This window comes from Juglans microcarpa x Juglans regia, chromosome 2S (genome assembly GCF_004785595.1).
Source record: "Juglans microcarpa x Juglans regia isolate MS1-56 chromosome 2S, Jm3101_v1.0, whole genome shotgun sequence".
Lineage (NCBI taxonomy): Eukaryota > Viridiplantae > Streptophyta > Magnoliopsida > Fagales > Juglandaceae > Juglans > Juglans microcarpa x Juglans regia.
Window position 1 is genome coordinate 7,799,149 of NC_054597.1, and position 24,040 is coordinate 7,823,188.

The 24,040-nt window shown below is 38.8% G+C and overlaps 2 protein-coding genes across 7 annotated transcripts; both read right to left on the minus strand.

Annotated features, from left to right (window-relative positions):
* Positions 1 to 454: 454 nt before the first annotated feature.
* LOC121251840 (S-adenosylmethionine carrier 1, chloroplastic/mitochondrial-like) lies at positions 455 to 22,681 on the minus strand. Of its 6 annotated transcripts, none has more exons than XM_041151217.1 (13): positions 22,608 to 22,681; positions 22,311 to 22,428; positions 20,494 to 20,601; positions 19,197 to 19,279; positions 12,483 to 12,559; positions 5,412 to 5,502; positions 4,955 to 5,008; positions 4,777 to 4,872; positions 4,394 to 4,483; positions 3,391 to 3,442; positions 1,534 to 1,595; positions 1,294 to 1,374; positions 455 to 1,177 (listed from the first exon to the last, which is right to left on the minus strand). In XM_041151217.1, the coding sequence occupies exons 2-13, from the start codon at positions 22,363 to 22,365 to the stop codon at positions 1,046 to 1,048; spliced, it is 981 nt and encodes a 326-aa protein (XP_041007151.1). In that variant the 5' UTR covers positions 22,366 to 22,428; positions 22,608 to 22,681; the 3' UTR covers positions 455 to 1,045. The 6 variants fall into 6 exon arrangements, with proteins under 6 accessions (XP_041007151.1, XP_041007152.1, XP_041007153.1 ...); XM_041151218.1 differs by having other exon boundaries at positions 22,324 to 22,428; positions 22,630 to 22,663; XM_041151219.1 differs by having other exon boundaries at positions 22,324 to 22,428; positions 22,608 to 22,641.
* On the minus strand, positions 16,849 to 17,577 carry LOC121251843. Its single transcript, XM_041151227.1, has 2 exons — positions 17,268 to 17,577; positions 16,849 to 16,989 (listed from the first exon to the last, which is right to left on the minus strand). Exons 1-2 carry the CDS (start codon positions 17,575 to 17,577, stop codon positions 16,952 to 16,954), a joined length of 348 nt encoding a protein of 115 aa, XP_041007161.1. The 3' UTR covers positions 16,849 to 16,951.
* Positions 22,682 to 24,040: the final 1,359 nt, after the last annotated feature.

The following is a 24,040-nucleotide window of genomic DNA, read 5'->3' on the forward strand; positions in this document are numbered from 1 at the left end:
CTCAGTAGTGGTGCTGTCCTTGAGCAAAGTGCAATGGTGAGTTCCATTGCTTGTGGCCTCTCTTAGATTCTTCACTCGATGGTTTATCTCTCAGGGATTCGGCTGAGAGATAGACCGAAGAGAAGAAAAAATGGGCATGCTGCCTATGGCTGATGGAAGCCTTTGATTCACGATGGCCAGTAGTGACAGCCACATCTGACCTTCCTGTACACCCTTCAATCGTCTCCCCGATTTATTTTCAAGTCTGTTATTTGTTCTCGTGATGTATTCATGTAATGGTGATCTAAACTGCATTGAAGCAGCTGGGGTTTGTTCGCATATTTCTTAAACCTATAGTTTAGCGGATACGGGTGCACTTCAAAGGGAAATACTTAGTTCTTGGATTTTGAATGTAGTACAATAGAGTTCAGTACAATATAGTATCGAATGAGACATACGGAACTGTGTTAATTTCTACAGTGCAGCTTTTAGATAGTTCTTCCTGAGATCTTCTTCCCAGGTATAGAAACCCATCAGCAGACAAACAATTATGTCTGTCATGAAAGTTTGCCAAGGAGCTAGAAAACATGATAAAACATCCTCATACAAGTCATACTGAGCAAGTAAAATGATTAAGAAAATTCCTGCACATCATTTCAACACCAGCTTGTCTCCTCGGATAGAAAGGTTTTACCACAGCTTACCTTAACATGCCGATTGGTTAGAATGTTCAAAAGTGGGTTTTCCTCAGCATATTTACTAGATTGCATACCCTAACAACTGTATCTTTTAAATCTTTCGTCGATCAGCTCATATAAATCTTCTGCACTGTCTTGCTGATTTTCTATCTTCTGCACTGTTTAGGCTTCCTGATTGTTACATCATGAACTGTTGGATTCCCAATAAACTGCCGCTGCCTACTAGAATTTTCATTCCAAGAATCTAATATATTACAGGGAGTGGGGATCTCATGATGGCAGGAACCATAACCTGGCTAAAGAATGCAAAATAAACAAAATTGAAGAGAAAACTGAAGAAATATTTAGGGTCGCAGCCCATCATAGATTTAATCATGCTTGGTATTTGAGTCTTGGTGAGGTGCAGGATGCCTTTGGGCGAGGAGCCGTTTTGTGCTCTCAAGGACACCAAAAAAGATTGAGCCGCCTATGCCTATCCACAAAACTCTTGGCTCAATGCCCTGAAATAAAAAGAAATTTTTTAAGTATGGCTTCAAGAAGGTGCAATGGTTTAACAAGTTAGGTTAGTAGCCATGAATTTTTATGACTCGAAGAGATTAGAGCAGGAAATTCCTACCTTCAGTAGAGCAGGAGGTCCTTCTTTTCTAACGATAGTTTGAACACAATCAAGTATTCCTTTGTACTGGTTTCCAGATCCCTTTGAAAGAATAAAAGAAACCACCATATAATAGCTTTATATCTGACATTAAAATTACCTGAATGCATGGAAAATCTATATGCACCCAATGCATGTATCTGCAAAGATTTATAGAAATTTTACCAAGCTTAAAAAGGCCAGGAAGCAGATTGGTCTTACCTGAATCATCAACCTTGTCTTAATCACATCAAGGGGAGTAGTTATAGCCCCAGTTAGTGCACCTAAAAAATATTTATATATAACAATAGATTGATTTCATAAAACCAAAATGGCAATAGAAATTCATGCGTGCAAAAGCATTAATAGGAGGTTAATTCACTTATCATAAAAAAAAAAGGAGGTTAATTTGAAGCATCGTAGAGAAAATTTTGAAAAGATAATCTTTCACAAATTCAAAAGGGCATCATCATGAAGATGTCTGAACCCTCCCTCCCCCCTCGAAATTATATAAATAGTAGGCTAGTTGCGTAGCACACTCTTGCAGGCTGGAAAAGTGTCAAAGAAACAAACTAGCTAGCTGAAACATATAAATAGTAGGCTAGTTGCGTAGCACACTCTTGCAGGCTGGAAAAGTGTCAAAGAAACAAACTAGCTAGCTGAAACGTCGTGTTTCTTCAATTCTAGACTTCACTGAAAACTCCTGATTATCCTACTTGCCTACCATAGTTTCTGAAGCTTGAGACTATGGTGCATTACAAAATTGATGTTGACCACCAAATTCCAGTCAAACCATTAGCTCGAGGGTGCTTTTGGTCCGTGGAATAATATCTTGGAATATTGTAGTTATTCCCATTTTTTATACGCAGGAATAACTATTCCTTAGTTTGGTTACATTTCTATAAGGAGGAATGGCTATTTCTCCGAAAAATGAGAGGGATAGCTAATCCTGAAGCACTGGAATGGCGAAGTTTTAAAAAACCTTATCTTCTCAAACCTTTTTTTTTTTAAATAAACTTTAAAGTAAGTACCTTGGGTGGCCATCCACCCAAAAAAACCCACAGAGGTTGGTCAGACCACCCCCAACAACTACAAGTGATGGCCTAGGCCACCCACGTGGCCATTACGATCTCCAGAACCATTTTGGGGGTGGTCCGACTACCCCCATAGGTTTTTGTAGGTGGCCGGCTTTGTAAAGTTCTCTCGAATCTCCATAATACCGGGAAACCTACAGAGGCAAGAATGGGAAGAGGAAAAGGAAAATGGTGGAACTTGGATAATTTAGGAGTTTTGCTCCAATTTCAATGAGACTCTTATTTGTTGTCCACCAAACAAAAAGAATAGGAAAGGAATGGGAGTGGGAATTGGCATTCCGATTCTTTTAGGAGAATACCCGTTTTGTGAACCAAACATACCCTAAAAGTAAGAAAAGAAAACTCTTGGATTACTTTTCTAATTTCCTCATTGTGACGCTATTGAAACCCAATCTTAACTACATGTACATGAATCAGGTGTTCCTATGCAGCATTGTAGAGTAGGTGTTGATATGAATGACTCAACAGAATATAAGAGCCAACTCACCTAAATTTGCTATGCATAATCAGTTTAAGTGAGGGCTCCAATTTTCATTTGTAACCAAATTCTGAGAGATGCATTATTTCCTTCAAATGAAAAACCAAAACCCAACAGGGACATTCGATTCTCATAAGATATCTGACTACGCTGTCAATATTTCCAGCCGTTCATGATGGACATCGCATTACTCAAGTCACGGAGAATACAAATCTCATGATCTATTGTCTTTTCTTTCCTTGGACACGAGAGTGGGGGAGGGGGAAGTGGGCAAATGAGAATAGAATCTGATGTGGACACAGTCCAAAACAAAGTCTCATCTGAAGGAATTATATTTTGAGATACACAAACAATGAATGTATTCACCCTTCTCAGAATAGGTAGACAAGTTTCGATGTAATTACAGAATGCTGGAAAAATGTTAAGCCATTAATCTATCTACAAAGTATCATTACATGAAAATTTCAACTGAAAGCATATGGAAAACGTAATTTACTGTTATCTTACCAGCAAAAGCACCAATAATGGCATTCTCAGGATCATTTAGATCTCTATTTGCCTGGCAAAAAATGGAAACTGGTCAAAAGAATCAATCGCGCTCCAAAAACGAAATTAAAAGAAATAGAAGCACAACAGCATGCATACCAGCAGGGCCTACCATGCCATCATGTTCATACTGTTCTATGGTAGTTCAACAATTTATCCTAACTAACGACATAATCATATATGTCTTTGATAATCACATACGCTTGCAGTCAAGCTTAATACACACACACACACACAGAAAGAGAGAGAGAGAGAGAGCTGAAAATAATTGTAAACAATTTAGATCATACTATCAGTGAGAATGAGAGACTGAAAGAATATAGGTCTCTAATAATTATCACTGTGTATAAAATCAACCAAATATAAAGAAATAGGATTCTGGACTTGGCATTTTATAACAAAAGCAAAGCACATATTAAAGGTCTGTCGAATGATTAGGCTTTTTTTTAGTCAAATGATAAGCTTACTATTAAATTTTTGCATCAGATATCAGATGTAGATTTTGGTAGCATATGATTTTACAAACATTTGTTACTGTTATTTTTACGATAAGTAGTTAAAGCTATTAACTGCAAATTGAAATATAAAAATGAAAAATTGATGAGGAATATAATCAATACTTTAGCTCTAAAAAAAGGTTTATGTAGCCAATTCCTCTCAGTTTTTACCTGGAGAGCTCAGCCTTCTAAATTCAACTTGAATAAGCCTTAATCTGAATTAAACCAGCCTATATAATATTAGGTCTTGTACTCTCACTGTAGGTAAAACTTGGAGGTCAACATTATAGGAGCTCCAAACACTAGATCACAAATACAGCATCTTGACGTTCGAAATTGCAAATCATCAAATGCTTTTCATATACATTAGCATGATGCACATTCAAAGTGGCAAATGAATAACATCATCAAATAAAATTATTTTTCCAGAAAGTGCTTAACTTAAAATTACTTGGTAAGGAGCTTACTGCTGCCTTGTAACCAATCCGAAGCTGTTCATAGATGCAAAATTGAATGGCATCAAATGGCAAATCCCGTAATAGGAAAGATCCATATCCCTGAAATCTCAACAACAAGGCCACATATACAAACGAAACCATAAAAAGGCTGTCAATAACAAATGGCATGCAGGTCACATATCAATGCCACATGTAATGCATATGCAAATAAAAAACAAATCAAGAACTCAGATCCATCCTCTCCTGGAAAGAATCCTTTCAGCCTTTGAACAAGTGTAAGAATATTTTTATAACATGAAAGACATGGATATTTTTTTTTTTTTTTTTTGATCGGTAAATGAAAGACATGGATACTTGAATTGGGGGCAGGGGGGGAGATGGTGAGGACACACCGCATATAGTCCTTTGAATCCCTCCTTAGAAATAATAAGGCGAACAGCATCAGGAGCTGAAGTAAATTGCCCAATCTGCATCCTTTGCTTAACAATCTGAGAAGTTGGAAAGGAAAAAAAAGAGTGGGTTCTAGCAAAGCAGCTCAAAACATTTAAATGCAAGTAAAAGGTTTCCTACCTCTGTTGGAACACGAATGAAAGAAGTGGCAAAGCCCCCTACAACACCTGCAGTCTGCATGAAACTCAACAGCCATAACAGTTTATACAGTCAAACTATCAGCTATATTATCAAACAACTAAACAAATTCAGAGGACCATAGAGGACAAAAGGCTGAAAATGTATCCTCAATTTTCTTGGAGGATACTGCATCAGATGTATTCATTCACTAGGACAAAACAGAAACTGATATTCTAGACCTCTGGTCCAATGGGGAGACCCTTGAGACATTAGAGAAAGTTGTTCACAGAAAATGTGCTTGGGGCTTTGACAAGAGTAATGAACTAACCCATTGTTATGTGCCTATCTTTGTGTTGTGACAAGCCTTAATAAATTAATTAATGAGAAAAATTAAACAGTCATGTGCCCAGGCCAAGCCAACATATTCATGATAAAACAAAATTGAAGAATCTCTTACAAAATGGGCTGCAGCACTAAGATTTTCAGGAAAAGTCTTTAACAGTTTCTGTTTTGTAGGTTCGTAGACCCCAACAAATAAAGCAGAAGCCCTGAAAATAAAAGAATATTATCAAAACAACTTAGAAATACAAAGAATAACCTTTTCTTGTAGCTTACGAATAAAAAAAAATGAAGGAAAGAAGCTGCAACAAGAACTACAGTTGTATCAAGAAACAGGAGTGATGGTTGTTAGAGGACATGACATATCCTTCCAGTCAACAAGAGAGGACAAAACACCTAATAAGCCTGTTAACGAATACAATTTAAAGGATTGAATTCACTCTTTCTTATCAGCAAAAGCTTTTGGGACAATTAGCGGGTTAACATAGTAATAGAGCAATGGTATTAAGTTTGATTCCCCTTCCCTATTAAAATGACAAACTTCTTCCCAATGACAATGGATCACTGGAAGTTTGGTTCCACACATGAGAGGGAGTGTTAGAGAATATAATTTAAATTAATATATTCACACTTTCCCATTGGCTTAAGTTTTTAGGGTAATTTACAAAATCAAATGAAGTGATAGTCACAACATAGTGAATGGCGACTTCGTGAGCAAATTAGAGAAAAATCCCAAGAGATTTTTCTTCATCTGAGGGAGGGGTTGGAAGAACCTATGAACGGGCAAATTAAATGTAAGAACTACAACTCTAAAGCCCACCGCACGTTACCTGTTGCATGTACATCAAGAATCACAAAGCTAATGCTAAAGTAACTGTTAGTTTGTCTAATTGTTTTATGAAAGAAACTCATCACACTGACCACATAATTGTTGGTAGACTACTGCAGAAAAGTGGTCCTTGTGTGCCTAGAGTAGAAAATAAAGCATTATACCGCCATCATACCTATGAGTGTTTCCTAATATAATCAACACTGAGCTATGACATAAAGACACTTCTACAAGCATAATAGGAAAGTAATCCCCATGTGCTGGTGACATCATAGAACTAGAACCAGGATTGTGAAAGATAAAGCATAATACAAAAATCATAAGCACTTCTTTATATATTGTACATTCAGAAAGATGGTCAAATTACTTCCACAATGGTCATTTACTGGCAATATGGAACCATGGATCCAAGTTAAAACGTAAACAAGAGCTAATAACTATCACATTCAGACACCAAAACAGATAGATGCAAACCCAGAATACCCCTTCTTTCTCATGCAAAAGTCGATTCCATTACATTTCACAATTATTTAAATGCATTAGACTATCTCTAAGGATGACAAATAATAATTTTGTGATCTATAATAGATGACACAACACACTACAAAATAATTACTATTCTGGGAGTATTCTCTCCGTACAAGTGCGAAAAAGTTATAGTTTCTGCCGTCGAGGATGGTGGTTAGTTAGGAGCTTAGCAACGTTGATAGTGGTTAAGATGGGCTACACAAGGGAGATTGTGATTGAATCAAAGCTCTTTTCAGTTGTGAGAGAAGGTGGCCTTTCGTATTACTGAGAGAGGCAGGAGGCTCAAGCAGGAGTTATTACTGTTGGGGCTGGGCACTGTTCAATGGCTTCAGAGAGCTTTGGAGGATAGTGTGAGAGGCGATAGTAAGGATTTTTATAAGTTAAAAAGGGAGGGTTATCAGAGTTTTATTGCTCAACGCCGTGCGAACAACCGTGGTAGATTCTTGGAGGTGGCAGTGTACGGGGAAGGGGGCCGGCGAAGCTTCATTCTCATTCCTGAAGAAGAGGAGGGAAAGGGATGGAGAAGATTGTGGGAAGTGTTGAGGGAGGTTACTCAAGCAGAGAGAAACGGAGTTAGGCAAGATGGTGATGTTCAAAGGAGGCATTGGGAGGAAGAGGTTTTTAGGAAATCGTATAAGGAAGCTCTTGCTCCGGCAGGATCTTTTGGGGCACCGAGAGCTGGAATAGGTGGCTCTGCCATGGGTGAGCAGAGAACAAGATCAAACGGCTTTGTTGTTGGGGCTAAGCATCGTGGTACAAGTGGCCCTTTTCGGGAGAATAATGTTGTCAGAGAGGTGCGGGAGGTACTCTATATGGTGAGGGAGGTGCAGAATCAATTGGGATATTTGCAGGGGGAGGTGGATAAAGTGTTGAGGTGTGTCGGGGCTAATAAGGAATGGGAGGATACGGGGCGTTTTGGGGGAGGAAATGTGTTTTCTCAAGGGCTTATTAGAGTCGATAGTAATGGGATGGGCCACAGAGATGGGCTCAGGCCCGTTTTAACTCACATGTGTCTTACCCAAAGGGCCGGGCTGAAAGGCATGGGCCCAAGCCTTACTTTCAAAAAAAGGCCCAAGAATGGAAGGCTCGGGCTGGTAACGCTGGAGCAGGCTAGAGGTCCGCTATGCAGGTGTCGTCGTCGCGCCGCCAAAAGAAGGTGGTGGACCTACCAGAATCATCCTCGCGACGCCACCAGAAGACGCTGACGAAGGTGGTGGCGCAAGGGGAGGGTCGTTTGTCACTGCAGAAGGCACAGAAATCGCCGATTGCAAGGGAGGAGGACCTTCCACCACCTCCGAGTGCTTTCCCTCCTCTGGGGAGTGCACAGAAACCGCCGACGGGGTGTGGGGGAGGGGATGAAGGTCTGCGAGCCACCCTGAGTTGCACAGTGACGTGGTTGTAATGGGAGACAGCGATATAGGGGGAACTGAGGTCTCAGACAATGACGATCTTTTTCTTTCAGATGAGGAGAACTCTCAGAGGCTTATTCAGGTTTCAAATGAAGCTAGTGGGGAACTTGGTTTTGTGTTTGGGGAAGAAAATCTGGAGGAACAGTCGGATTTGAAATGCAGAACCCTATCCCTTTGAATTGTTTGTTGCCAAACCATTCTAGTGCTTCAGATTGGGTGTTTAACACGGTAAAGGATATACATGAAATGGTGGGTCTGAAGTGTGAAGGTTATGAGGAACAGTTCATGGCACTATTTACCGCTATCAAAGCGGGTCACCAACAACATAGGAAAGCTAGCTCTAAGAAACAGCGGGAACTCAAAAGGCTAACTTAGTCCATGAAGTCTGAGGGTAGCTCTAGTAGGGATAGGACCAAAGGGAAGGGGCTAGCCTATTCCAAATGAGACAAAAAATTGTATCATGGAATGTACGCGGACTAAATGAGGCTAGTAAGCGTCTTCTAGTAAGAAACTTGTTGTGAGGGTGGAAGGTGGACATCGTCTGTTTACATGAGACGAAGTTGAAAGTTATTATCACAAAAATTGTACGAAGTATATGGAGTTGTGCACACGTGGATTGGGTATATTTGTCAACTAGTGGGGCCTCAGGAGGGGTGTTGGTGATGTGGGATCAAAGGGTGGTGGAGAAAAAGGAGGAGTTTATAGGGTTGTTTTCGGTTGCATGCTCTTTTAGGAGTGTGTCAGATGGTTTTTTGTGGGCTTTTGCAGGTGTTTATGGCCCCAATTTAGACATTGATCGTAGATTATTGTGGGATGAACAAGCTGGAGTACACAGTTGGTGGGACCTTCCATGGTGTATTAGTGGAGATTTTAACGTTATAAGATTTCCCAGTGAGTGCTTTGGAAATAGAAGAATGCGTCCAGCAATGTCAGATTTTTCAGAATGCATCTTTGAGTTGAATTTAGTGGACTTATCAATGGCAGGGGGTTCAAGTACGTGGGCCAATAATCAGACGTGGTCTCGATTAGATAGATTCTTAATTTCCCGGAATGGGAAAGTCATTTTCAGGAGGTTTGGCAAAAAAGATTGCCTCGGCTATGTTCGGACCATCGGCCTATTATGTTGGATTGTGACGGGATTCAAAGAAGACGTAGATATTTCAAGTTCGAAAACATGTGGCTGAAATCGGAAGGTTTTGTGGAGAGGGTCAGACAATGGTGGTCTTCTTATCAGATACAGGGTACCCCAAGCTTCACGTTTGCGGGTAAATTGGTAGCTTTAAAACAAGATTTAAAGCTTTGGAATAGACAGTCTTTTGGCGACATTGGGGAACACAAAAATAGCAAGTTAAAGGAGATTCATGAGCTAGAAAGGGTACATGAGTCTAGGGCATTAACTCCGAAGGAGATAGCCAAAAGTTAGTGCTGGATGCAGACCTAGAGAGGATTGTTTTATTAGAAAAAATTTCGTGGCGACAAAAGTCGAGAGCGTTATGGTTGAAGGAAGGTGATCAAAGTACTAAGTTTTTCTACAAGGTAGCCAATTCTCACAGGAGATCAACTAACATTGAGATGTTGAAGATTGATGGGGTAGATTGTAAGGATGAGCAGAGGATTAATAATCACGTAGTTGGTTTTTTTGAACAACTACTTACCGAGCAGGAGAGTTGGCGGCCTAAGCTTGAGGGGTTAGTTTTTTATTCTATTGGGCCTATGGATGGTAACCGTTTGGAGAGGCCTTTTGAGAAGGTCGAGGTTTTCAAAGTGGTGAGGAAAATGGCTAAAGACAAGGCCCCAGGTCCTGACGGGTTCTCTATGGGTTTCTTCCAAACATGTTGGGAGGTATTAAAGGATGATCTCATGAAGGTGTTCCAAGAGTTTTACTTGGATAGAAAATTTGAGAAAAGCCTAAATGCCACTTTTCTTGCCTTAATACCAAAGAAGGTTGGGGCGGTGGAGATTATGGAGTTCCGACCCATTAGTCTAGTAAATGGGGTATACAAGATTCTGTTCAAGGTACTTGCGAATCGCCTTAGTGAGGTAGTGGGGAAAATAATCTCAAAACCTCAAAATGCTTTTGTAAAGGATAGACAGATATTAGACGCGGTTCTTATTGCAAATGAATGTCTGGACAATAGACTGAAAGCTGGAAATGGGATTATATGCAAACTAGACATGGAGAAAGCATATGATCATGTTAATTGAGACTTTCTACCAGACCTTCGTGGAAGGTGTGGTTTTGGGGAGAGATGGAGATCATGGATCCGTTGGTGTATATCTACGGCGAAATTTTCAGTTCTGATAAACGGAAGTCCAACAGGTTTTTTTAATAGCTCTCGAGGTCTAAGACAAGGAGATCCACTGTCCCCTCTACTCTTCGTTCTTGTGATGGAGGCTTTGAGCAGAATGACTACAGCCCTAGTCGCCAATGGGCGTGTGACTGGTTTCTTGATTGGATCTCCGGGAGGGGGAATTATTAATATTTCACATTTATTGTTTGCAGATGACACTCTTTTTTTTCTATGAGGCAGATCATAACCAAGTTCGAGTACTAAAGGCCCTCTTACTTTGTTTCGAAGCAGTCTCAGGGTTGAAAGTAAACTTGGACAAATCAGAGATGGTGCCCCTAGGAGGTGTTCAACGAATAAGACAGTTGGCTAATATTCTAGGGTGTAAGATTGTCTCTCTTCCTCTGACATATCTTGGTCTCCCATTGGGGGCCGCTTCGCGAGCGGCCTCTTTATTGGATACAGTGATCGAAAAAGTAGAGCGTCGATTAGCAGGCTAGAAGAGAATGTACCTGTCTAAAGGTGGTAGGATTACCCTGATAAAGAGTACATTATCTAACCTACCAACCTATTTTTTGTCATTATTCCCTATCCCAGCATCTGTGGCACTTCGTATTGAGAGACTACAACGGGATTTCTTGTGGGGTGGAGTAGGTGAGGAGTTTAAATTCCACCTAGTCAGGTGGGAGAAGGTATGTAGTCCTCTCTCTAATGGTAGTTTGGGAATCAGAAATTTGAGAACTTTCAATCGGGCGCTACTTGGAAAATGGTTGTGAAGATATCATAAAGAACCAAAAGTTTTATGGAAGTTGGTGATTGAGAGTAAATATGGTGGATTATGGGGAGGATGGTGTTCTAATGAAGTGAGAGGGGCAAACGGAGTGGGTTTGTGGAAACATAAAAGAGGAGGATGGGGGGTCTTTTCTCGCCACACAAGTTCTCGTCTTGGAGATGGGGCTAGGATCAAATTCTGGTATGATACTTGGGTGTGGTAATGGTCCTCTAAAGAATCTCTTTCCTGCTCTTTTCAGGGTAGCAAGTGCCAATGATGTTTCAGTGGCGGAAGTCATGGCGAGAGTGGGGGAACAAATTCAGTGGAATATCAACTTTAGCTGGGCGGCGCATGATTGGGAAATGGACAGTTTTGCAACTTTCTACAGCCTCCTGTATTCAATCAAACCGAGTATCCAGCATGCTGATTCACTGTGGTGGACTCCAACAGAGAAAGGTATGTTTTCGGTTCGATCGTTTTATAAGTCACTCTCTCAAGAATCTCCAACTCAGTATCCATGGAAAACGATTTGGAGACATAAGGCGCCTATCAAAGCTGCATTTTTCGTGCGGACGGCTTCCTTGGGTAAGATCCTCACAACGGATAATTTAAGGAAACGAAGAGTGATTATTACAGATTGGTGTTGCATGTGTAGGAATGGGGATGAATCTGTGGACCACCTTCTACTACATTGTGATGTAGCTCGAAGGTTATGGAACGAGGTTTTTAGTAGAATAGACTTGGGTTGGGTCATGCTTGAGACAGTAGTGGCGATGTTGGCTAGTTGGACAGATCTAAGAGGCAATCAACAAATCAAGGCTGTGTGGAAAATGATGCCTATCTGCATCATGTGGTGCGTGTGGTAGGAGCGCAATGAACAGACGTTTGAGGACAAAAGGAGATCGTTGGAGGAACTAAAAGCTTTCTTTTTTTGAACTCTTTGTAATTGGGCCATAGCCGTTAATTTTAATGGCCAAGATTTTCATGAGTTCCTTGTATCTTTTGCCCCTACGTAGTATAGGGTCTTCTTTGTACTGAACATGGTATTGCCTATTCTTTTATTAATATACTTTTACTTATAAAAAAAAACTTATGGCATATACCATGACAATTGATACAAAAATCAAGGAAGCTCTTATTATCTTTTAATGAAGCTCCATAATTTAAAAACAAACAAACTTGTTCAAAGGGAATGAACGGAGTAGTTTTCTGCTTCAAAACTCGGGATTAAGGTTGTGCAAACCTAGTTCATAAGTAACATAAAAATGGAGATGCAAGAGCAAATAAGAATACTGATATATATATATATGAAGTTATGAACCCTAAAATCTAAGTAAATTCATGCGCTTTAAAGGGTACTTACGGTAAGACGCCGGCAAGATTTCCAGTCAATCCAGAATAAAGGTCCTTCAAATCTATTTTACCACCACCATGCACAGCCTGTAACCAAAGCACAATATTAAAATCTAAAGACACCCTGGTAAACAATTTGCATCAGAGAAAAAGACCCATGCAAACCAAAAATCAAATTAACTATATAACCCCCTCTCACTTATAAAAAAAATATATAACCCCCCCAAAAAAAAAGAAAAAAGAAAAAGCAAACTAATAACTTCAAAATAGCCAAAAGCAAGCTATTTATCCCAAGCTTATACCATCCTAAGCGAACAACACACTAAGTGGACTGACAAGAGTTCTCTTGATGTAGGAACTAGAAGTACGATGCTATACCTTCTTTTTTTTTATATAGGTAAGAAATGTTTATTAATCCTCATAATTAGGCAAAGCCCGAGTACATAGGTAGTATACAAGAGATATATACCTAATTACAGCCTACTATCAAAGAAAGAAGTAAACAAGTCATTAAAATTAGTCCCCTCTAATACAATGGCCTTAGCCCAAAGCAACAAAGATTAATAAAAGAAAGCTCTAATACCCCCCCCCCCCCCTACAAGAACGTTCTCTATTTTCAAAGCATCGTCCATTCCTCTCGTTCCATATACACCACATAAGACATACAGGCACCATTTTATATAAAGCTAAGATGTAATTGCTAAGTATTTCTGATGCGGGCAACCTTGCACTGCTCACCCTCATATTCTCTTGTTCTATCTAAAATTCCTTGGCCGATAAAAAATCCAGACTTTAAAATTATATCAAATTGATAGTTTGAAAATACCAGAGAATATTTCAAAGTTTTACTTTAGGAGTGTGAGGTTGCATCCATAATCTCTTTGAATAATTGGATGCGTACCAAGTAATTCTCAGATTTCTTTGTTTTCCAGCATGATTTAACATTTAATTATATGTCACCATATAAACCTCTAGTGTTAAAAATGGTTAAATTTATTCTAAAAACTACCTCCAGTAGGGGAGAATTAGCTCATGGATTTTAAAGGCATAAGTAATTCTTATGATACGGGCTATTAAATAATAAATCATGTAAATTAATCTCAGATCATGTATATATTTCTCTTGACTTTTGAAGTTGATTGTCTTTATCCATCCATTTGATTATGACTAACGATCAATTAAAAGTATAATTAATCCTCTGTATTTTAGACCACCAAGACAAAGAAATCCTGAGTTGGCCACTGCGTGCAGATGCTTAACAAAGAGGCCAGGACATAGCAGAACAATCATGTGGTCAAGACAAGAAGGATAAAAGAACAAAAATTCAGGACCTCAGAACAGTTTTATCTTGATCACATGCCTGATAAAAGAGTAGAGGTGCAACTCAACTTAATGACATCTCTATTGGACATTGCATCAAAATATAGGCATTAATGAAGGAACTGTCAAAATAAGTAAAAATGCTGTATGAATGGCCGAATCGTTGGCCTTCTGATTTCTCTCTATTATATAATTTGTACAAAAGAATTCTATACATGGAAAGAACTACGTATATGCTAATGTTATCCCCATACAATCTGTCAAATATTAAGCTAATTATTCGGAAGAGTAAATCAAGGAAACAAATATGGAAACAAATATGGACAGCAAAGCTGTCCATTGACAGCCCCCCTCAAATTGATGCGGGTTGATCAACAAGCATCCATTTGCTACTTAGGAAGCAATGCCGATGACGAGTGAGAGCCTTGGTGAAGATATCAACAATTTGTAGTTCAGTGGAAATGTGTGGAAGAGTGATAACACGAGCTTCAAAGGCTTCACGGATAGAGTGACAGTCGACTTCAATATGCTTTGTGCGCTCATGATAGACGGGATTGGCCGTGATCTGAATAACACTTGTATTATCGGCATGTAAAGGTGTAGGATCGGTCTCAGAGAAGTCGAACTCAGCAAGCAAACCTCGAAGCCAAATAATTTTGGAACAAGCGAGACATCGCTCAGTACTCAGATTCTGTAGATGACTTAGAAACTCTGTCTTGCTTCTTACTCTTCCAGGAGATCAACGCATCACCTAAGAACACGCACCAACCAGTGATGGAGCGACGTGTATCAGCACAACCAGCCCAATCAGCATCGCTATAAGCAACAAGACGAGGAGAATTGCCTGCAGGAAAGAATAAGCCACGGGCAGAAGTGCCCTAAACATAGCGTATGATCCTACGAACAGCAGCCAAATGAAGATGACAAGGAGTCTGAAGAAACTGGCTAACTTGCTGTACAGCAAAAGAAATATCTGGTCTAGTGATGGTGAGATAGACAAGGCTACCCACCAATTTCCGATATAAACTGGGATCAACAAGTAAGTCACCCTCCTCTTTGCGAAGCTTGACATTTAATTCCATGGGAGTATCGACAGAGGTAGCTTCCTGCAGTCCAGCTGTAGCCACCAAATCACTAGCATATTTATGTTGATTGAGTGAAATACCAGAGGGACTACGATGCACCTCAAGACCAAGAAAATACGTGAGAGGCCCAAGATCTTTCATATGAAAGGATTCTGAGAGATGGGTCTTGAGCTGTACAAGTAAAGCAGAATCGGAACCAGTTATCACAATATCATCAACATAAACCAAAATGACAACAATACCCATGTCTGATTTCCGAAGAAACAATGAAGCGTCATACTTGCTTTGCTTGAAGGAAAATCGTAATAAAGTGGTTCGAAATTTATCAAACAGGCCCTCGGAGCTTGTTTGAGACCATAAAGAGAGAGACGAAGTTTACACACATTGGAGGTCGGAGAAGGAAACAATCCCGGGGGTGGCTTCATATAAATACACTCTTTAAGATCCCCGTGAAGAAAAACATTCTTAACATCCATCTGATGTAGTGGTCAATCATTGGAAGCAGCAAGAGCTAGGATCGTACAAACAGTGGTCATCTTAGCCACAGGAGCAAACGTCTCCTCATAATTGACACCATATTCCTGATTATTCCTAAAGGCAACAAGCCGAGCTTTATAACGATCCAAACTTCCATCAGAGCGAACCTTGACTGAGTAAACCCATTTGCAACCCAGAGGAACTATAGTGGAAGGACAAGGCTCAATGTCCCAGGTGTGATTGGCCTCTAGAGCGGCAATTTCTTCCTGCATAACTTGTCGCCACAGTCATGCTTGACAACATGTGAGTAGCATGTGGAAATATCAAAATTGGACAATGCAGCAGTAAGAGCTGAAATAGAATTGCCAGAAGAAAACCCAAACCTATCCGGGGGTACAGACACTCGAGGAGAGCGACGTACCAAAGGCTCTAGAGGCGCTGCAACTGACTGATTCCAGTGCATGTTAGGATCAGATATCAGGTGAGCCACTGGAAGAGACTGTGGGTGGGAGCGTCTTGTATACACCATACCTGGTTTAAAGCGAGAACTGACTGGATGAAGATCTGAGAACTGCTACTCAAAGGAGGGAAGGATCACAGTAGAAGAAGAGGGCACAAATGACACAGGAAAGAAATGTTGATTTTCAAAGAAAATAACATTCCTAGAAATGTGTGTACGATGTAATGTAGGATCATGGCAAACAAATCCCTTTTGACACACATTATATCCCAAGAATGCACATCTAACAGATTGAGCAGATAGTTTATGTTGCTCATGAGGAGGTAAATGAACGAAACATACACAACCAAAGATACGAAGATTATCGTAACTAGGTTGCTTAGCAAACAAGTGGAAATAGAGAGACTCCATGTGTAAGACTTGGGAAGGTAAACGATTAATCAAGTGAGTAGCAGTCTTCAGAGCCTCAACCCAGAACATGGATGGAACAGAAGATTCTAACAAGAGAGTACGTACCATATCAAGAAGATGACGATTTTTGCGTTCAGCTACTCCATTTTGTTCGGGAGTAGCGGGACATGAACGTTGATGGATAATACCTTTAGAAGCCAAGAATGCCTGAAACTCAGTAGACAAATATTCACCGCCAGAATCTGTGTGTAATGTCTTACTAGTCGCAGAAAATTGATTGTCAACATACGCTAAAAACTCAGTGAAAGTACAAAAAACCTCAGATTTAGAGCGAAGAAAATAAACCCAAATGAATCTGCTATGATCATCAATGAAAGTCACATAGTATTTAAATTTTTTTCATGTGAACTAACAGGGGAAGGTCCCCAAACATCACTATGGATAAGATCAAAGTAGCGAGAAGCTCTACTAGCATGCAAAGGAAATGGAAAAGTTTTGCTTTTACCAAGTTTACAAGAATCACACTCAAGAGATAAAGAAGTACGTTCTTTATTACCAAGAAAGCCAGAGTGCAATACATGAGTTAAGATCTGAGTATTGGGATGGCCTAAACGACGATGTCACACCATACTCAGATCAGGAACATTATTACAAGCAAAAGACTTAATAGAAGAAACTGGAGAAAGTGCTGGAACAGGTAAAAATAGTGGAAACAAGCGCCCCACTTTAGGTCCCTTCGCGATCGGCTCCCCCATTACCTGGTCCTGCACAACACAACCATCACCAGAAAAATTAACAGCACAATTTTTATCAACTAATTGACCAACAGAAATAAGATTCGTGGAAAGCTGAGGAGCAAGAAACACATTAGTAAATGTAGAAGAGGCATCTCCGACAGCAGCAATTGGCAGAGAACTGCCATTTGCAGCCTGAATGACAGATTGACCAGCATAGGGCCGAACATGACACAAATTTGTGGAAGTATTCGTCATGTGATTAGAAGCCCCCGAGTCTACGTACCAAAGTATAGTAGAATGTTTACCTTGAAACCCTATCGCAGATAATGCTGAAATTTGCATCTGTTGCACCATTTCAGGAGTGCAATAAGTTGCCGCAGGTGGTGCAAGATCAGAAGAAGCACCTGAGGAAAAGTCATGTGCTACAGAAGTCGCTACGGGAGAAACAGTAACAAAAGTCTGAAATGTTTGGGCCTGACGATTCTGGGGGCGGATACGACATTTTTTGATAATATGACCATTTTTCTTGCAATAAGAACAATATTTTTTAGGACAATTTGCAGCAATATGCCCATATTCCTTACAACAGAAACACTGCAAATTTTTAGAAATCATAGGTGATCCTCGTCCTTAGGCAGCATAAGCCACCGTTGCCGTCCCGGAATTGTCATGAGATTGCTCCAAAATAGCTTGAGTACTAAGATGTTGTTCTTCTCGAAGTAACTCACCAAAACAAATATCAAGAGAGGGAACAGGAGATTTGTTCAGTAGAGAGGAGCGAACAGATTCATATTCTGGACGTAGTTTCATAAGAAATTGATCACGCCGGCTAGTCTCGTGAAGCTTCTGAATAGTCGAAAGAGCGGCATCAGGAACATCCATAATAACCAAATCAGTATATTCATGCCAAAGAGTCAAAAATGCCGAATAGTAGTCTTGGATGGAAATACTACCATGTTGAAACATGGCAATCGCATGTTCCAACTGAAAGTGACGAGCATCATTATCTTGATGATAAACCTTCTTCAAGTAATTCCACATGGATTGTGTGGAGCGATGAGCCCGCAAGTTGGTGACAATATGTGGCTCCACCGAACCAAGAAGCCAAGACATGATTCGAGCATCAAGCACAGCCCAAGAAGGAGAAGACACGACATCCTTGGATTTGTCAGTGTTGGATGTCTGTGCAACATCCGTGCCATCAATATGGCCCCAAAGGTCTTTTCCATTGAGGAAAAGTTCAAACTGAAAAGCCCAGGTAGAGTAATTTTTGCCTGTAAACTTGACACACACAGGTGCAGAGTCCATTGCAAATAAATGAAACCCGAGACAAAGCAAAAAAAAATATCCAAAAAATTAAAAAAACTGAGAGAAGGACCTGCTGCCGACAAATGAGAGAAGCCAAACAAAATACCCAGACCAAAAAATAAATATGCCGAAACCACCCAATCCAGGAAAAATAAAACAAACTCCCAAAGAAATTGGAGAACAATACCAAGACTTTGAACAGAGGCTGCCGAAAGACACCACTCCAGCAGAAGAATGTGTCGATAGACTGAGAGGGTGCCAAAAATGCCCGAAGCTGAGACAGAAGGTGCCGACAAAGACTACCCCAGAACCAGAATGCCGAAAAACACAAAACCGACACAGAAGACGCCGAGATGTGCCAAGATGTGCTGCCGAGACTCAGAAACAGGTGCCGAGATGTGCTGCCAAGACTCAGAAGACGCCGACACACGAAACCGAGAGAAAAAAAAATGATTCACGAGGGCGACAACGAAACCGAGAGAAAAAAAAATTTTCAACCAGCTCTTGATACCATGTCAAAATAAGTAAAAATGCTGTATGAATGGCCGAATCGTTGGCCTTCTGATTTCTCTCTATTATATAATTTGTACAAAAGAATTCTATACATGAAAAGAACTACGTATATGCTAATGTTATCCCTATACAATCTGTCAAATATTAAGCTAATTATTCGGAAGAGTAAATCAAGGAAACAAAGATGGAAACAAGTATGGAAACAAATATGGACAGCAAAGCTGTCCATTGACAGGAACAATCTCTAGATCCATATGTCCTGCCAAAAACTTAGCATTTGTACCAGTAACATCAAAAAGTATATTCCATAGTCTTCATTTAAACATCAACTATAATTCCAGTAACATCAAAAAGTATATTCCATAGTCTTCATTTAAACATCAACTATAATTTAGTATGCATAGATAACCTACCTGCAGCCGTGTCTTTATTGTATCAATAGGGTATAAAGCAGCCTCAACAACAACACCAGCTGCACCTCCAGCTATAACACCCTCTGCAACATCCACCCCCACATTCCTTAGAAACATTTTTTTTCTTAGAAACTAAAAATTGAATGTGAAAGATTTATTCTTACTAGAACTTTGTCCATTTAGCATAATGAAAGAAACTGACAACACGAAAGAAGGAAAATTCTCTGCCCTCTCTATTTGTAGTCTGTATAAGGTCTGGAAGAGCAAAGGCCTTTGGTGTTCCCTCATGTCATCACCACAAGGCCTTACAATCACTAGTCAAGATGCTTTCCATGTCCCCTCAAGCATAATTTATTAAAGAAATAAAGAAAAAATTGTTCTTTTTTCCCCAAAAACTCATTGACGAGCATCTATGTATTCCTTTGCTAACATAGGGTATTGGTTAATCCTCATGCGGTGTCTAAACATGTATGGTTAATTAGACAAGATTGCTAATACAGGTTAAGAGTAAAAACAGCATAATTTATCTTCACACAACTTGCACAACAAATTCTAAAACACTTCAAATAGAAAGCATGTTACTGCTTTTCCTATTTGAGAAGTGCTACCGTAACAAAATGATTTCACAAAATTAAACTCACAAACTAACATAGCTTCACATAATACGTTGGATCTACTTTACAATAAAAGTAACTTTATACCACATCAAACCATGTCAGTTTGTGAGTTTACTTTTGTAAAATCTTTTTGTGGCTAAAGCATTTCTCTTCCTGTTTTCTGGTTATAAAACTTTCATTATTGCTTTTCTATTTTCTTTTTAACCATGATTATATATGAAAAGTTACAACTAAAAGCTCGAAAGAGGGAAAGATATAGAAACCATGCAACCTAATTTTGAAACTTGAGATGAGTCACTTAGTTTAGAGAGAGAGAGAGAGAGAGAGAGAGAGAGAGAGAGATCTACTACAGAAACTCAATGCATAATCTTAGTGTTCATACTTCAATGATCCAAAGTAGTAACCTACTTGAGAAAATAAATATTATTCATATTCTAAATATATTTTCCTGTAATAACATAATATATGCAATTTTCATTACCCACTTCTATGAGAATATAATTGTACCATTGAACATCAAATTCTTTCCAAATTAAATTTGGTTTCAAAATGATACATTTTAAATTAAGGCCCTTCATAACATTGATCAACTCGTGTTTGAGCTTCAGTATCATTCTTAGTCACCCCAAAACAATCAATAACCCTTGCCAATATTCTTCAACTACAAATTTAGAGCATACCAAAGAAAGTACGAAAAAAGTTAAATGGCTTTTCTTCTCCCATGCTAACTGATGCAAATGACTTCTTTCTTTCCAGCAGTGAGTTCCGCATTTTCCTGTCACATGCATCTGCAAAACCATATCACCTGCTCAAAAAAGAAGTAACAGAGTGTAATAAAGATATCACTGATGTAACAAACAAAATAATTCCAATCACATCAATAGATGGATTGAACAAAATATGAGATCCTGATATGAGTCTCCCCTAAACTGAAAGGATTTAATTCCAATTCATGTTCTGTGTTCTTTACATCGCTTGGTCTACCACCAGAAGTTGGCTGAATCATCAAGATACATGGCATCCTTATTCACCAACGCCTCCTCAGACATAAAATCAACATGATTGTTTAGTCCAAAAGATTATTCCATGAAAGTGGGAAAAATCTCATAATTGGTAAGCAGAAACTGGACTACATAAGTACCCAGGGTCAATTTCGTTCTGTTCTCCATAAACAGTTTAAAATCCCAGGCCACGAGAAACAGAAAACAGCATGAAATCAGGATAAGCATGTTTTTGGAAAATGCTTCTGAAAATTAAAAGCAACACACTTCAAACAAAGAATTCAATTGCTATTGTGGTTCAAGAAAAGCCAATCACTGTAACAACAGGGAAATTTAACCACTAAGAACGACATTGTTTTGATGTACAACAAGAGATGGCCCTACATTCCCTATACCCCTCGATAGAAATATTAGATTGCAGATTGAAAAAGTAATTGAATTTAAAACCCAATTAAAATAAAATAATGAAACCTATAATATGAAGGACTCTGAATATGAAGATATTTATCAAAATGAGATCCCATAACAGTACAGAGTAAAATCAGCATTCAGCTAGAACATGCCATTCTCAAAAAGTGGGCAATGTAAGATATAAAATGAAACATTTACTTTAAGAAGTGGTATTCTGCAGTAATTGAGAAGTATATTTTTAAATATTATTCATTGTACATAAAGAGGTTAAAGGGTGGCATGAGGTAGAAATGGTATCAGAATGTCAATGATATTAGAATGTTGAACAGTTATACTTGCAAGCTGAGTCCTATATGCAAGTTGATGTGAAGAAAATACTCTCTACACTGCTAATATCGTAAAATTTGATTTGCAAAAAATATATATATATTGAATTTCTCTTAGAAATTAAATTCTGCTATGTCACCGGTGTGGAGGGTGTGTTCTCCATACCAGTTTGCAAGTAGGATTCTACAATGTTAGGTTACACAAAAATCTTGAAACTTATGCAATTGGCTCAATTAAAATGGATGGCAGATTTCTTTTACAGAATAAAGAACAAATGGACAATTATCCTATATCCACCTGTGACTGGACAAATTAGATTCTGTAAGATACGAGTTTAAAAAGTTTCATTTCACCAAGGCACGTGCTTCAATATTTTTCTCATCCACAGATCCTAAAATTCGCATGTTGTAGTCATATTCCTGGGAAGAAAGCTCAAAAAACACGACAGGCAATAGCAAACTCATTAAAAAAATCAGAATTAATATCGACCTCAATTAGAAAAATGTATTAGCCCCAAAAAGAATGACCTTTAGGTCATCAAAAGGATGCTAAAAAGAAAAGAAAAGAAAAACGAACATATTAGAATCACGACAGCATTTTAGCCGAGATAACGAAGCCATGTTTAAACATATGTATCCATTAGCTGCAGTAAAACTATAAAAAAACAACGTTGCATTACAACATAAATTACGTAATTATCGTTGAAACACATTCGCGTAGAAAATCATACACAACTAGATATTCAGGAGTTGGGCTACCAAATGAAGCTACCGAAGAATTTTCGGCATCGGCGGCTAGCTTAATAGGACCCATTTAAAGTCCTCAAACTCCACCACCGCAACAACTCGAAATATGCACACTTCCAAACCACTGTCACTGTTCACATTCAATAAAGAAAAAACAAAAACGAATGTCACTTTGGGGATATAAGAGGAAGAACCCAAACGGTCAACAAAAACCACCAAAAAAATCTCAGTCAATTTATGCATTTTTTCTGTGCGAGTAAATTTGGAAGTTTCGTTGAAATAAGTGTGAGCGTGTGACTGTGTGCGTACGTCAGAGAGAGAAGAGAGAGACCAGAGAGCAGAGGCAATGACTGCGTTATGATCAGAGGGAAAGCCGAACGGGATGACTACGGTATCAATGAAAGGTTTTTTTTTTTTTTTTTTTTTTTTTTTTTTTTTTTTTTTTTAACGGTTTGACCCTTTTTATTTTTTAATTAGAAAAATTCTACTTCTTACACCATTTTTTTCTATGCAGATATGTGGTATAAGATTATTAAATAAATAAATAAAACTCTTATAATTAAGATTTATATTATATTTTAATTTTTAATAATTTTCTCGTGCTAAATATAATTCTATATTTCTTTAAACTATATTTATAAAAAAAATTAACCACTAATCTGATATCAATGAAACGCGATAGAAACAACTCTTCTACGGGCAGGGAAGTTGGTGTAAGAATTGCGCAGGGATGAGTTATTATGCCACGTCAAGTAAAACTAAATAAAGAAAGAGAAAAAAAAAAGAAAAAGAAAAAAAAAAGATGACAAATTACAATTGCTCGCGAACTGAACTCAGAAGACTAAAACTCACAAACACAAACATAGGTGTTCATCATTTCCTGCTTGTAGAAGAAATGCAATCCATTTCCTTCATTCATGTTTGTCTCAAAAATATTGATTTTTACAACCCATTTTCGAAACCCATTCAAGTTTGTTGTTCCTCCACGACCTATTCCTCGACTGGGCTGCGTTGCACTCCTTCACCACCCAGCCCACCGTATCAAATTTTTCGAATCTACCTCCACCAGTCGTCTGCAGCAGCGTCATCTCTGGCAACTTTGAACACTTCACCTCCTCCACCAGTCGTCGGCATCATCTGTGGTAAGTGGGTTCATTTCTCCCAAATTTTGTTTTCATGAGGTTGTTATTGCTTCTCTGGGAAGTATCCAGTTGAGCCTAGAGAGTTAAAGGAAGGTGAAAAGGATTGGTGATTTTGTCGATGATGGGATTATTTGTAGTTTAGAATCCAGTGATGGTGGTTGGGTTCAAACAGACTATGCATAGCCCATGTACATCATGGGAATACAATGAAGCAGAGCTCTCTCTCTCTCTCTCTCTCTTTCTCTCACTCTCTCTCTCTCTATATATATAATATATATATATATATCTCTATTTTTGTCTATCTCCCAACAAGGGTGGGTGGAAGCGTAAATGTTATAATTGGAGCTTAACATCTTACAAGCAGGTTAAGGTGATAAACAACATTTTTTTTATATAATTAAAAAGAGAATGTGATAGACAACATTTTAGGAGAATGGCCCATGAGCTCGATCTGTAATTTGGATTTTCAAAGCTAATGCTTATACAATTTTGTTAGTTGTATTCGGTTTTGCATCTAAATTTTATTTGGGTTTAACTTTCATGAAGAGGGACAATGGCCCATAAGCTTACTAGATTCTTCTTACTATTCTCTAGATAGAT